At 38.2% G+C, this 15,878-nt stretch overlaps 1 protein-coding gene across 2 annotated transcripts in view; it reads left to right on the forward strand.

The window, feature by feature from the left end:
- SKAP1 (src kinase associated phosphoprotein 1) overlaps positions 1-15,878 on the forward strand; it is a 282,155-nt gene that overhangs the window by 60,286 nt on the left and 205,991 nt on the right. For both annotated transcript variants that reach the window (XM_082373185.1, XM_082373186.1), the window contains exon 3: positions 11,044-11,069. In XM_082373185.1, the coding sequence (XP_082229311.1) occupies positions 11,044-11,069 (26 nt within the window). The remainder of the gene's footprint in view (positions 1-11,043; positions 11,070-15,878) is intronic.

A 15,878-nucleotide genomic window follows, 5' to 3' on the forward strand; every position in this document is an offset into this window, starting at 1 on the left:
GATTTGGATAATTGGATACCTTATGTAAGGGTTTAACTATGACTGCTGTAAGTACTGTACAAAGAAATAAATGGGAAAGTGATATTTTAGTATAGAATCTTGTACAATTAGAAAAAAAGTCAAGTTGAGGGCAAAACTGAAATAATTTTAAAATGATTTCTGAATTTTTGTGTACATCTCAGTTCTTAACTGGAAGAAAGTGTACACTTAAGGATAGGAGTTTTTTTTAACTTCAGTAATGCATTGTAGCTCTTAGAGTGGTTACCAGTAGAAGCCTGCTTTCTAGATTCTGTTTTTATATACTTATTCAAATTTTGGTGCAGTGTGAATGAGTGAAATAATATTATGTCTTTAATTAGAATTCTGTTGTTATTTTTCAATTAATCTGTGTCAGTAGCTTTAGCATTTGTATTAAATCATTTTCTTCATGAAAGCTTTTAATGAGGAAACAAATTGATTGTATTTATATATTGGATTCTTGCCACTGTGATGTGTGTTCGGTTGTATCTTTCAAAGTATACTTTTGCCGGTCATTTTGTAGTTAGCCTTTGAAGCCAGGCTTTGGGGAGAAAAATTCTTCATTTGGATGAAGGTTTTAGTTTAATGAACTTTACTTATTTTTATCTTTCTCTTCTTCCTTTTCTTCCCTTCCTTTGATTTCTTTTTTCCCCCTCTTACCTTTGTGTGAATAATTTAGAGGAAAAGGAGGGTACCTCTCCGTATCTTATTTGGGATAAAATCCACACTCCATAGCATTGCTTAGAGAGCCTTGCCTTCTGCCTGCCTCTCCAACCTTGTCTCCACCCCTCCCTGAAATGTACTCTGTGCTCTACTCATGCTGAACTCAGACAGCCCTTCTGCTTCTCACCTTTGCTCACTTATTTAGCAAGCCCTGTGCTACTGCCCCTTGAGGGCTCAGTGACATAGAGACAAGAAGCCTGTGGTGCAGTACACAGATGCTGCTGAGGGGAGTGCACATACGTGCTGGGGGAGCACCTAACACAGGAGACTGAGCTGGGCCTTGGAGGCCCATCAAGGGTTCACTAGGAGAGGAAGGGGCCTGAAGGGGAAAGTGTGCCAGCAGAGAGAGCTGTGACATGTAAGAGGAGGAGTGTGAGCAGAGCAGGGGAGGACCAGGCTGGGGTAAGCCACTGAAGGATTTCACGCAGGGGAATGTTAAGACTTGGCTTGCGTGTTGTTAGGTTGTTAGAATAATGACATAACAGTTGATACTTATTGAAGGCTGCCAGGTGCCAGGCCTAATGCTCAGTTCTTTGTGTGTATCATCTCAGTTAATCCTCCCAAGAACCATATGAGACAGGTATGGTTATTATTTATATTTTAAAGATGAGGAAACTGAGGCTGTAGATACAGTCTCACAGCTAGAAGATGAAGATGCTGGGACTCCAACCCAGACTTGCCTGCAGAGACTTTGCTCTTCACGGTCACTGTACTTCTTTCTCCATCAGCACTGGGGGGAATGGGCCAGAGAGGGGCAAGGTAGCAGGTAGACCACTTGGGACATGGTTGTATTGATCTGGGTGAGGCATTTTGAGGACTTGAGTGAATTCAATGCCCGTAGAGAGGGAGAGGAGATAGATTAAAAATATATGAAGGGAGTAGAATCTCCGGGTCTTTGTGAATTATGGGATGTACATAGAATAGAGAAAGAGGTAAAGGATGATTCCTAAGTTTCAGTTGGGTAGATGGAGTTGTCAGCCATTGAAACAGGGAACATGAGATAGGAGAGGTTTGGGACTTTTGGGACAAAGAACAGTCCTGAGAGAGAAGAGTAGAATAATGGTATCTCTGGTTTTTGAATATTTTAATTGATTGTTAAAAGTATTTAATGTGTACAGACGTTATAGTCAAGTCTTTGGCCTTTGCTTTCTTCCCTGGCCAGCCCGAGCTCCATGGTGTGCCCCTCCAGTCTTCTCTTACTCTCTTGTCCTTTCATCCTACAAGCCTAGAAAAATTCTAACCTTGGATCAATTCAACTGTCCACTTTTTCTGATCTTATACCTGGGCAGATAATCAGTGCTGGAGAAAAATTACACAATTGGACTGCAGCCACAGTAAATCTTAGTCTCCAACCTCAGCTCACCCCTTAATGATGCCTGGCAGTTATTTCACATGCCCCATATCAGCAACCTTTCCAATTTTCCTCAGTATTCTTCCCCCTCAAATCTTCAGCTGTCTTTACCTTATCATATCCCCTCTCACTCTTGCTTGACATCATAGCCTGTTTCACAAGATAAAACAAAAACTTTCAGGTTGGAACCCACTCAGAATCCTGCCCTGCTCCCTCCTCAAACATGTCTGCTTTGGGCCTCTGCCACCTGCTCTGATGGGCCTGGCCCCTCTGCCTGGCCTCCCTCTGCATCCTGGGCCTGGCCTCTCTGTGACCCTTCTCTCCCCGCTCCCCCCCACCAGCCATCTTCCAATATCCAATCCCAGATCCACCCCCAGCAACTTTCATCTCTAGGCAGTAAGATGGGTTCTGGAATTAGCCAGACCTGGGTTCTTCTGGCCCCAATTTTTACCTTGTGTGTGTTTTGGGTCAGTCACACCACTTTTGCACAATTTTGCATAATTCCAGCCAAACTGGCCCACAGTTTAGGCTTTCTGTCCTCTTAGTTCCTCACAGAGTGTCTGGCAAATAGTGGAGATTTATTACTGTTTGAGAGTATTCATAACTTGAGATATAAAGGGTATGTTGACATGTTAATGTTCACAAATCCACACTGCCTGGAGGAGCCCTAGGAACTAGTCCAGCTTAAAAATTTTGTGTAACATTTGCTCTCAGGTGAATAAAGTGACCATGTTCATAACAAGAAAAATATCAAAGGAATTTTCAAGTGAATATCATGTTTTTGAACCTGTTCCTGATTCTGCACAAGATAAACTGTGATAGCTCCACAATGTGGATTTTTAAACTCTTATGGTGCAACCAGATAACCTCTCCATGCTTCGTTTTTCTCATCTGTAAAGTGAGGGGCCGGGTTAAATGACCTTCGATGTCCTTCTGGCTGTAAAATTCAATGAGTATATGGTCCTCAGTCACAGAGTCATACAGTTATCAGTTATTCATCAATCAGATAACTAAGAGTCTCAGTGGTCTAAGGGTAGCTATTAACCTGAAGCAAGCAAAAAATAAAACAAGTTAGGTTCTGGAATGAAATTGGGTCATTTGTAGAGACGTGGATGGACCTAGAGAGTGTCATACAGAGTGAAGTAAGTCAGAAAGAAAAACTAAATATCATATAATAACGCATATATGTGGAATCTAGAAAAATTGTAGAGGTGATCTTATTTACAAAGCAGAAATAGAGACACAGACATAGAGAACAAATGTATGGATACCAAGGGGGAAAGGGGTGGGGTGGGAGGAATCTGGAGACTGGGATTGACACATATACATTATTGATACTATGTATAAAATAGACAACTGATGGGTACATACCGTATAGCACAGGGAACTCTACCTAATGCACTGTGGTAACCTACATGGGAGGGAAGTCCAAAAGGGAGGGGATATCTGTGTGTGTGTGGCTGATTCATTTTGTTGTGCAGTGGAGGCTAACACAACATTGTAAAGCAACCATACTCCAATAAAAATTAATAAAACCAACAAACGAAAAAACAAATTAGTTCTAAGTATCAACGGTGACAAAAATGGCAGGGCAAGAGCTAAAGATAGTACAGATTAAAATATGATAATCAGCTAGATTTCTTTGTATGTGAGTTCTGCCTTGTTTTCTCTCAATACACAAGTTTGGAACCAAAAGACATCTCTGACTTTCCTCCTGACTCTTCATTCCCAACCTGCCTCCACATCTGTTATCAAATCTCTTGTCCCTTCTTTTGCTCTCCAGCAGCTTCCTAAACTGCTTCCCTTCTTCGCTCTCTCCCATCCAGGCTGCACATTTCTGCTGGATATGATCACTGTGGACATTATACCCTATCCTTAAAAACAAGCAAACCAACTCACCCCTCAGTTGCTCCCTTTTATTTGCACAAAGAGAAAGAAACGTCAACTCTGACCTGACATTTAGGGTCTTTTATTTTGCCACAACATAGCTGGCTAGCATTTTTCTTTAATAGTTCATTAAGTTATACTTGGTTGTCTATTACATGTAGGGTGTATGGGGATTGCATAGTCATAACAACCACAATTTGCAGTGTTAACGCTAGAACACAGGGGAATAAGTATTAGAATGTAGGTTTCGGTGTTTCAGTGAAAGGGCATAATTATTTAGCTCCTAGATTTCTTACTTTTAATATCCAGAGTGGATGTTGGATTGACATAGCAGGGATTTCATGTAGTGATAGTGTTATAGAAGACTCTAGTGGTGAATAGGGTTTTATTGAATTAGTTTACTTTATATTATTTCTTTTTTATTGTCTGGGAATGGACTTCTAAAAAAATTTGTTTTAGTCATGGGTAATACTGTCAAATCAGATAATGTTGCTTGTTTATTTTTTAATAAAAGTTTAATTGAGACCATTGTGTCTTGTAAGAGAACTTTGTGGTGCTGTCTTCTGGGGTTTCTAAAATTTGTGGATATAGACTCAAGATCACAGAAATATTAGCTCCCCCCAAAGAACCCAGGACTCTCTTATGACAGGTCCTTCTATTACTTGAGTTATGTGCTTATTGTCTGTTGTTACCATAGTATTTGTTATTTACTAACTTAGAACCTAGGACTTTCTTATGACAGGTCCTTCTATTACTTGAATTATGTGCTTATTGTCTGTTGTTACCATAGTATTTGTTATTTACTATCTTAGATTGACATCTCTTCATATGTAAGTATCTCATATTTTGGACTAGATTGTAAGCTTCCTGTAGGCAGACACTAGGTCTTGTACTTCTGATGAATTGAAGGAACAGGGACTACAGGCGGCACCACTCCCAGGGACCTTCCCATTCTTGCCCAACTGTTTCTAAGGCTGGTATCCCACCCCTGGGTCCCAGTCCTCTGATGCCTCCACCAGAGACTTCCACCAGATGGTGCTCTTTTCCCATTTCTGTTCTTGGGTGTCATGCCCTATTACCCTTTGCCCCTTGCCCATTCCTTCTGCAAGGTAAGAGATGGAACACTAGTAGGAGAAAGAGAATTAGAAATCAAGTGAATCTTCCCAAGTGAGAGAAGAGGTTATAGGAAATATCCAGTGTACAGACTATTAGTATTGTTCAGAAAAGTCATTTCCTTGGGGATAAATCAGTCTCTACCATGTGGCTCACTGCTCAAGGTCAATTACAAGGGTTTTCCTAGCCTTATTAACTTGCCGTTAAAGCCCAGGTGTCCATTTGAATTCTAAAATTCCATTTCTAATGCCAGGATAACACTTCAGTTTTAGTCTTTGCAGTCTGTTTGGAGACAGCCATTACCAGAGAACAGAGATGGTCAAGAGGGAAATAGAGGTCTCTGGACACTGAGTATTGCAGATAGCCTATCCATTTAGAAGACACCGCTGTTTTTGTACAAAAAATTGAAGTTCAAATGTGGATATCTGTAAGTCATCAAGAAGAGATTTGATTTTTTTTAACAGGTGGTTTACCAAGACAGGGAATGTATGATAGGTTTTAAATTTCTGTAAGTCACAGGTAAAATAACACTTTTAATGCTTTAGTTGCAAAAAATTTTCATCTAGATGTTCTAGATTTATAACATTACAGATGTTGGCCTTTCTGCATAGCTAGGTTTATAATGCCATTATAATCCTATGCATCTAACCCAGAGGGTCTTATCATTTTGGAGGCAGAGAGTTAGTCACATTTTTGGAAATCTAATGAAGTTTATTGACTCTTTTTCAAGAGAAAAGAAAACACATATTACTTTTCACCCGTAATTTTAGGGAGTTCATGAATCTCCTCAAGCGCAAATAGTTGAGTCCATAGTTGACTCCAAATTAAAGACCTCTGAACTGATTACTCCCTGATACTAGGCTGTCTGACAAAACAATTATACCTTCTCTTAATACTAGATTTGTTTTCTATATTACAGCCAATAGAAATGCAGTTAATATGAAATTTAAGAGCTTGGGCTCTGGAACCAAGCAGTCCTGGATACAGATCTTGGTTCTGCCACTTAATAGCTACATGATCCTGGTCAATTTGTTTGACATTCCTGAGTCTTAGTTTCCTCATCTGTAAAATGGGGATAATAATAGTACTGACCTCATAGGATTATGATGAAGATTAAATAAAATAATACATGTAAAACGTATACTTAGCACAATACCTAGCATATCTTACTTGCTGAATACATTGTTTTACTATAATTTGGAAACGGAATTATTTTTCCTTCTTAGATATTTCCAGTAACATGAGGATAGTTACAGTTGTCTTACCTACTTCACCAGGATCTATCTAATTAGCTAACTGAGTGGGCAAAGCTCTGAGTATTTTAATCTCAATAACCATGTTTATTGGTTAGCTCCATGGTCAAGAATTTGACACCCACCCTCAAACCCCAAACTAATGATTAAAAGTCAATAGCCTCGGGCCTCCCTGGTGGCACAGTGGTTGAGAATCTGCCTGCTAATGCAGGGGACATGGGTTCGAGCCCTGGTCTGGGAAGATCCCACATGGTACGGAGCAACTAGGCCCGTGAGCCACAATTACTGAGCCTGTGCGTCTGGAGCCCGTGCTCCGCAACAAGAGAGGCCGCGATAATGAGAGCCCTGCGCACCGCGATGAAGAGTGGCCCCCACTTGCCGCAACTAGAGAAAGCCCTCGCACAGAAACGAAGACCCAACACACCCATAAATAAATAAATAAATAAATAAATAAATAAATTTAAAGTGGTAGAGGAGGAGGTTAAACACATGTAACAACAACAAAAAAAAGTCAGTAGCCTCATTTTTAGGAGAAATCTAATATTCTGTGAATCTTGAGTGGCACACTAGAACAGTATGATTGCAATTTGAAAGATACTGAAGTATAATCTGAGATGGACCATATCTATTTCAGTCAGCATTTCATCCATGGCACCAGAGCAAAGCATATAGAAGACATTCAATAAATATTTGTTGACTGAGTGACTGAATTCTGTTACAGTAATAAAATGTCTTTAGAGAAAGAATTCATTTTGCTGAGTGCTTTTAAGTTAGATTGTATTTTCAAAACTTTCCTCTTTTTAAAAAAATTTTTTTATTTTTTATTTTTTTGGCTGTGCCGCGTGGCACGTGGGATCTTAGTTCCCCGACCAGGGATGAACCCGCACCCCCTGCTGCAGTGGAAGCGCAGAGTCTTAACTACTGGACCGCCAGGGAAGTCCCAAAACTTAATTTCTTATTAGAGTGCCTGTTCTGCAACTAGTTCCTAGGATTAGAAACTCGTCTGCCTTGATTACTAGCTGTGAAACCATGGGCAAGTTATCTCACCTCTTGAGGCCTTGGTTTCCTCATTTATAAAATGGTCATAATAATAGGGTTAGAGTGTGGAGGAAGCGAGTTAATATAAGAGAAGTGCTTAAAACAGTGTCCAACAATATGTTTCAAAAATCTTAGCATTATTATTATCATACTATTACTACTGCTGCTACAGCTGCAGCTGTTCATCAAAACTCCCTCAATATTGTGGGTTCATTTTATATTTGCTGCACTTTTCCTTAAACTAAAGTTCAATTAAAACCTCTTTAATTAAAAAAAACACAAATAGCAAATTTTGTTTTGCATGTAATGTAACCCTAAATTTTCAAGATTTTATTCTGTGCCGTAGACTAAACGCTGTGACATCTTATTCTTCCATTTTCATTTTTGGAGGCACAAGTTAAGATGGATTTATTGTGACTGAATGTGAAGATCATCATCATCAATATGGCTGCAGCATTTTCTCTCTGCTCATTCTGTACTCATCTTTTTCAAGTTCCAAATATCATTTGCATGGACCTGGTGATGCTGAGTATGGATATTGTAGAGGAGTGATAGCTTCCCTTTCATATTGAAGCTGAAGCTTCAAAGAGAAGATTAAAGAAGTGTTTGTTCATCTATCTGCTCAGCCCTGATAGGAAATTCTTAGAGGCTTTTAGGATAAACACAACTCTGTGTGTGTTTGCATGCTTTTTCTTCTATATACTTCTATTGTGGTCTTTGTATTTTGGTTTAAAATTTCTAGTTTCAGACTTGTTGGAGTCTCTGGTTAAGGCATAATTGTTTTCAGAGTGAAGGATAAGAATTAGAAGATGTTGGCAGGATTTGACTAATGCCTCCTAAAGAGTGTAGAATTCTCTAGTGTGGAATCATCTTTCCAGAGAATGTGATGGAGGCCATCCATAGGATATATTTAACAGGACAAGATCAAGACCTCAAATGTGTCCAGCAGAGAATAATACATGGCACTCTCCAGCGAGGGGTGAGATTGCTCACCTTTTGGCCTTGCTTTTTAGAAGTATCCTCTGTGAGCTGTGGGATAGAGGGATGTGTGTGTGTGTGTGTGTGTGCGCGCCCGCGCAAACAGACTTTCTTTAGGGTTGTTACATAATTAATAGTTAAAATAAGAAGAGAGGGGAAAGAGGTAGGTTATCAGGATAGTTTTATACCTCTTGAGGAAGAAGGGAACTAACATTCCACTTCATGTCATTCCACATCAAGTTCTACATATGATTTTTATTGACAGAAATATTTAATTACAGTGTCATCAAGAATAAAGCAGATTCTGCTATTTAACGTCAACTAGATAGACCTGCCACTTTATTGGATTAAATTTATCTGTTAAATTTAATTCTTTCTCTGTAATCAGCCTTCTTAAGATATAACTACTATTGGGAGAAGCAATACTTAGTATATGTGAACATATAACATCTTCTTAACTAACAAGAGAAACCAGGAAACCAGGACACTTTACAGTAGGTAGAGAAGGGAACTGAAAATATGTGTGTGAGTTGGAGTGGGGATTATGGGGGGAGCAGATAAAAGAAGAGACAGAGATCATTAGTAACATTTTATCTATTTAACAATTTGCCATGAGTTGGCCCTTTAACTTCCAGGGCATGGCTAAGTTTTTTTTCTGGGTCAATAAATGAAAACAACATTTGTTAGCAAAGTTCTTTCTGTTGCCATCATTAACATTTTGGAAAGAGGAGTGCACACGCACAATTTGCACACGCTAACACCCTGATTTCTATTTATATTGAATTAGAGTTTCGGTAATGATTGGAATCAGGGCCCAAGGCAATGCCTTGAAAGAAGATGGAAACATAGGAACAGAAGATGGAAAATTGCTCACCCCTTTGATAATTTGCTTGATTAGCTGTGTTTTACAGACAAGAGTTTTATGGAAAACTTTTCACAGTGGCCAGGTTCAATGGGAAGCGGCACTGTCTGCTAGGTGGAGATGAACCCATCATACTAATATAAACGTTATTTAAGTTACAGACAGTTTCAACTTACATATGCCCTTAAGTCAACATGAATGCCCTTTCCCCCAGATGTTGCACCTTTACATTTCCCACCCATGTTTTTCTTATCCCCTCTCCCCTTTTCCACTGAAGATGTCAAAGCTGTTCTGAACTTTCCCTGCCCTCTAACCCAAGCATCTTACATTCCTTTACCTGATTGCTAGCCCAGAACTGTTCTGAGAAAGAATAGGAACAAGAAGAGTCAATCACAAGGTTTCTTCACCTTCTCTTCCTCAACTCTGCTTATTTCCCACAAATCATCTCTGGATTATGGCAGCACACTCCCCGCATATCTCCTTCCTCTCCATTTTCTGAATTTTTATCTTATAAAGAAATAACCTAGGTGCTCACTGGGTTGGTGTTCCTCCCTAAAGTAGCCACACCTTATTTCAGTCATGTATGTACTGGAAGACACACCATTATCACCAACGTATTACCATTTTCCTAATCTTTTATGGATTATGAATCTTTTTAAGAATTTGATAAAAGCTGTGGACTCTCTCCTTAGGAAAAAATGCTTTTATACACATACACACCCCTGGGAAGTCAAAATGAGGATAGAAAAATTTTCTTTCTATTTAGAGACATAGAGGTCACTATGTTCATAGCAAGAATTCATGTGTGGTGACTGTAAGCAAGACTGGAGTATGATGAGGAGTGAGTGGGAGGTGAGGAAATAAGGAGAAACTATGACAACACTTTTGAAAATTTCACGGTGATGTGAAGGGAAAGAGGACAGCAGATTGAGGGATATGAAGGGGGTGAGGGAAGGTTTGCTTTATTTTTCTATGAGCATAAATGCTGATGGAAAGGGCCACACTGAGAGGAAGAGGTTGAATTTATACAAGAGAAAATCGATATAGAATAATGTAAGGTCCCTGTGAAGGCAGGAGGAAATGGAATCGATAGGCTTCTGTGGGTAGCCACTGTATATAGCATTGCTTCTGTCGGGGGAAAGCAATTTAGATTTCAAATAAGTGACTTAAAAACGATCCTTGATGCTACTGCCATTTCATTTGGTTTAAGACTTTAAGGGTTGTCGGTTTTGCCGATCATTTCCCAAAATAAAAGAGGAGATAGCATGACAGAGTGGACTGCAAGAGCCCCAGTCTTGGCTCGGACACTAAAACATTAGATAACCTTGAATCAGTTGTCACGCTTCACCTGTAAAATTAAGAATTTAGGCTAGAAGGTATTTTGGGATGTGTTGGGGGGTGGTGTTTTAGTTGTCATAGCAACTGGGGGTGCCACTTGTTTTTGGTGCCCAGGACCAGAGATGCTGATTGTCTTGTAATACACAGGACAGGTTGTCACAACGAGGAATTTTCCTGCTCAAAGCCTGCAGAGCTCCTTATGAGAAACCCTGGACCATGGCTAGGTAACATTTTAGGACCTTTCCAGCTCTCAAGTCAGCTTACATAAGGTGGTACAGGGAGTTAAATGTCCCTTTCAAGCCTTTAAGAATCTTTCAAATCTCAGGGACAGCCCTTTGGTTTTTCTTAGAGTAGGTAGTGGCTTTGGCTAGTTATTGACTATTTAGGAAGCTTTTTGGACTGGGTGCTATAGCTATCATATGCCAACCAAGATTGAGAAATACAAGTTTGGCTTATCTCCATTCTTTTTCTTTTTATTTCAGGTACTTTTGGAATTTTCAGCCCCAAGGTGAGTCCTCTCTGACCATTTATGGTTTTATACTAAAAATTTGTAGATGGTATTGTTTACTTCTGCATCTTCTAAATAAGCTTCTCCATAGAGTGGCATTAGCCATTTCTGAGGAAAGTTAGTGGAGTGTTTAATTAACCTTCATGCTGCTGGGCCCCCCTGCCCTGCTTTTTAGCAACAAGAGGCCCTGATGCTTCTGCCTGCTGAATGGATTAGTGCTAGATTATTTTATAGGACCAAAGCTTTAATATGCTTTTATTCCTTGAGCTTAGTTAGATGCCAACAGGATCCACTGGCATTCAAATAAAATGGTGGCCGAGTCCATAATAAAAGCCTTGGGAGGGCCCCAACTCAGCTAATCCTTCATTTGCTCCAGAAATAAATTCCAGTATGTTACCTCCTCGATCACAGTGCGTTTCTACACAGGCCGCCTGTCTGGCAACAGAAAAATGTCAGAGATGGAGTAGTGTTGAAATTCCCACTAGAACAGTGTTATCACATTTTAATATGAGCCTCACTGCAGCCTCAGTGCTTCTAATTGCTTTCAAACCATTGTTTTCCTGCTTTTGCTGGATGAACCCAGCATCTGGCATGATTCTAAAAAGTACAACAGACAGCTGTGTGCAAAATTGAAAAAAAAAAAAGACAAGAATAGAGCACATTTTTAAAAGGTTCAAAATTGAAATTTTTTTCTGAATTCAGTTTGAGGGGTTGTCTTTAAAGTATATGCATTCTTTATTTTTAGTACACTGGTTGAGAATGTCAGAAACATCATTCTGAATATTAATTATCTCAACTTGTTATAAATGGGAGATTTTTATCTTCTCAGAAAATCACAGAGAGTTTTAGATTAAACTTGAAAATCTAAAATAGCTTTATGAACTATTTTGCTCTATAACATTTTTTAACCAACTGTAAACTTTTCCAACATTTTTTTTCTTTTTTTAAAATTTATTTATTTTTGGCTGCGTTAGGTCTTTGTTGTGGTGTGTGGGCTTCTCATTGCGGTGGCTTCTCTTGTGGCGGAGCACAGGCTCTAGGCGTGCGGGCTTCAGTAGTTGTGGCATGCGGGCTCAGTAGTTGTGGCTCATAGGCTTGGCTGCTCCGCGGCATGTGGGATCTTCCCAGACCAGGGCTCGAACCCGTGTCCTCTGCATTGGCAGGCGGATTCTTAACCACTGCACCATCAGGGAAGTCCTCCAACATTTTTTATTCTCTTAACATTGTCAGTGTATCCAGTCTCAGTGAGCAGTAATACCTTAAAAAATTCAAACTGTGAGTAATGATACGAATTTTATTAAAATTTAAATTTTCCTAGCTCATACTTTCAAGTCTATATAAGGTTTTCTTTAAAAGCAAATTTTAAGGAATAAAAAAACTTTTAAAGCTTTTAAACTATTGTAAATTAAAGTCATAGCATTTATAATATTTTAAATAATGTGATATGGTGTTACTATATATCTCACTGTCCTAAAGCATTTATGGCTGAAAACATAGATTGAGAATGGAGAATTATATGTAATAATGTAGCAGTTTGCTTTGCAAAATGTGAAATATGCTATTCAAGGAATGGCCCTATAGTTCAGTGTTTAACAGATGTTAACCAAAATCCACAGGGGGCAGAACATGCATGTGAACTGGCAGAAGTGATTGGAACTGTGAAGGTAGAATTACTTACCTAAAGGAGAAATGAAGAATTAGTGTCAGAGATGTGGTAGTAATGTGTTGAGAAGAGAAAATAATTTTGGAACTTAACACAAGGGACTGTGTGGTGCTAAAAAGACAAAGGACACATCTTACCAAATTCTTTTAATAGTGGTATTGTAGTCATCTTCCATCATAGGGCAACTTCTACACAGTCTTTCTCTCTTAGAAAGAGAGCAGAGGTAGAGCAGCCAAGGGGACAATTGAAAAGAGTTTATTTAGAGCAGAAAATTATATTTACTTCTTGACAATGATTGGATATCTGTAGCAAATTCTTTGCTCATTTGGAAGTAAATGTAAGGAAAGATCAGATAGTAAAACCCATATTTATGTGTCTTGCCCCCAGCTTTGCTCCTCCCCCTAAGACATTTTCTGGGGGTAGAAGAGGAAGGAGTATCTTTTACCTTGCCCTTCTGAGCAGATCTTAGCAGATTGTTCGATTTTGAAATGTAGGGTGGGTGGGAGCAGTAGCAGGTCTATATAAGGTACTATAGGACAATTTAGAATTATGAAAAGAATAGGAATATGCAAGAAGGAAAAGAGATGGCAGAAGGATTTTAAGAGCCCTGGAAGACTAGGTAGTATTGGGAAGGAAGTGAGAAAGGACAGAAATGGTGGCCCCATACTTTCGTAGCATTTTAATCTATGGCAGGATCCTTGTGCGGGAAGATGATGGGATGAATTTTATTAACTCTGTTCATTTGCCAAAATACACATTTGTGTTCTTCAGGATATTTGGACCAGAGTCTGGTGCCTAGAAGGAAAATACTCCTTAATTATAAAAGATCCCTTATTTATTAATCTCTTTATTAGCACACATTTAAACATCTGGTTATATAAGTGATGAGTTGACATAATGTGCTGCAAAGGTAACCTTTAAAGAAAGATGCTTGGGAGAGGGGACTGCCTAGACCTAGAGAAGGATTTCCAGCAAAATGTTTCTTATCCATCATTCCATTCAATCCCAGGTTTAATGTGATGGAGGAGTGATCATTGAATAGTATTAGGGAGAGTTTTGTCCCTGTTCTGGAGAAGAAACATGGCATGGTAGAAAGAACATGGACATACAGGCCTGATAGACCTGGGCTCAGATCTCACCTGTACCATTTAGCTAAAGGTTATGTGAACTTAGTAAGTTGCTTCATTTCTATGAACCCTGGCTACCTTATCTATAAAATGAGGATGTGCCAGACACTGTGCTAAGTCCTTTACATGCATTATCTTATTTAACCCTTAGAACAGCCCATGAAATAGGTACTGTTAATATACCCATTTGATAGATGTGGGTACTGAGGCATAGAGTAGTTAAGAGAATTGCTCAAGACCATTCCCCTCAAGGATTCTAACTTGGTCAGTCTGACTTCATAGGATATACTCTTTTTAGAAAAAATAACAGCTTTATTGAGATATAATTCACATGCCAAAAAATTCACCCTTTATAAGTGTACATCAGTGGTTTTTAGTATGATCACTGAGTTGTGCAACCATCACCGTTATCTAATTTCAGAACGTTTTCATCACCCCAATAAGAAACTCCATGCTCATTAATAGTTCCAGAGCCCAGTATCTTCATTGCTGTATTTTACTGTCTCATTGCAGGGTTGTCATGAGGACTAGTAGTAATATGTTTAAGCCCTAGCACGGTACCTGGACATGGTGTAGTTTCTGTTTATGGTTGTGTTATTGGTAATTCTTTCCCTCACATTTTCACCTAAATTGTCTTATTGGTCTACTGTCAACTTCCTGAATGAAGTTCATTTAAAAATAATGAAACAGGAAAAAAATATATAATCCAAATAATTTATTACTTTAATGTAGAAGGAAAATAAATGAAAGAGTTCTTTTAATGGGCTCAAGTACAATTGTAAAACATGGGAAAGGCTTTTTATTTTTATTTTTTAATAAGATTGAGATTCCTTTGATAATTCAAGTCCTGCTTACTTTGAGAACTTTTTCTCTACTTAAATTCACTTAAAGTTACAAAGAAAATTCATTGGAATCTTTGCCATGGAACTTTTACCATTTCAGCAATCAGATATTCAAAACATGATATTCGTCGAATTTCTAAACAACAATATTAGTTTTACCTTTTTAGATATAATAACAATAGTACTTGATGGCATTGAGCATACTACAGTTTTAGTTAGAAAAAATTTCGATTGCAAGGCATAGTGTTTACAATTTAAAATTTATTGCTATAAAACATCTTCATGAGTATTAGAAAAATTGCCCACCATGGACCCAGAGTCTAAAACAAATGACACAATATTTAAATAAAAATTTAAGAAAGACCATGGGAATATTATACATATATATAACAAAATCGTATTTTTTTCTGTCCAGTGGTCACTCACATTACATTTGCGATAATGGTAAATATGGGCCAGTGAAATTTCTTGCCAGCTTGAAGATTCTTTGAGTATCTGCATGGGTGGTGTAAAGGGTTTATGAGAAAAATATTTGGTATATTTCAATATGAAAACTTTCCACTGTGTGAATCTTAAGAATCTTATTTTGAAATGGCAAGCCTATATCCCGTGTCAAAGTAAATTGATACCTAAAATTATAGCTTGGCAAAAGCAAATAGTGCAAAGTGAATAAAGAAAATGTTATTATAAAGCCACATTAACTATAAATGAAAAGAGACTGAAAAGGCATATCAACTAATGTGTGAACCTTATTTGCATCCTGAGTCAAACAAACTATAAAAAATGATATCTATGAGAGAATTAGAAATTTGAACACTGACTGGATATTTTATGTTAAGAGTCTACTGCTAATATTTTAGGTGTGACAATGGCATTATGTTTATGTTTGTATGCTGTGATATTTAAAGATAAAGTAATAGATGTCTGACGTATTATTCAAAATAATATGGGAGAGGAAGAAATAAATGGGGTGGGGGTGTAGACGAAATGAAATGGATCATAAATTAACTCTTGTTGAAGCTGGATAATGTGTACAAGGGGGTTTATTGCACTGTTTTTCCTACTTTTGTACATTTTTTAAATTCACCATAATGCAAAGATAAAAGAAAAATCTAGGTTGAGATAATTTTAAAATGTAACATTCTTTTGTTTCTATTATGAAACCTGGTACATTAAT

Source organism: Balaenoptera borealis (assembly GCF_965194805.1).
Source record: "Balaenoptera borealis genome assembly, chromosome: 20".
NCBI lineage: Eukaryota > Metazoa > Chordata > Mammalia > Artiodactyla > Balaenopteridae > Balaenoptera > Balaenoptera borealis.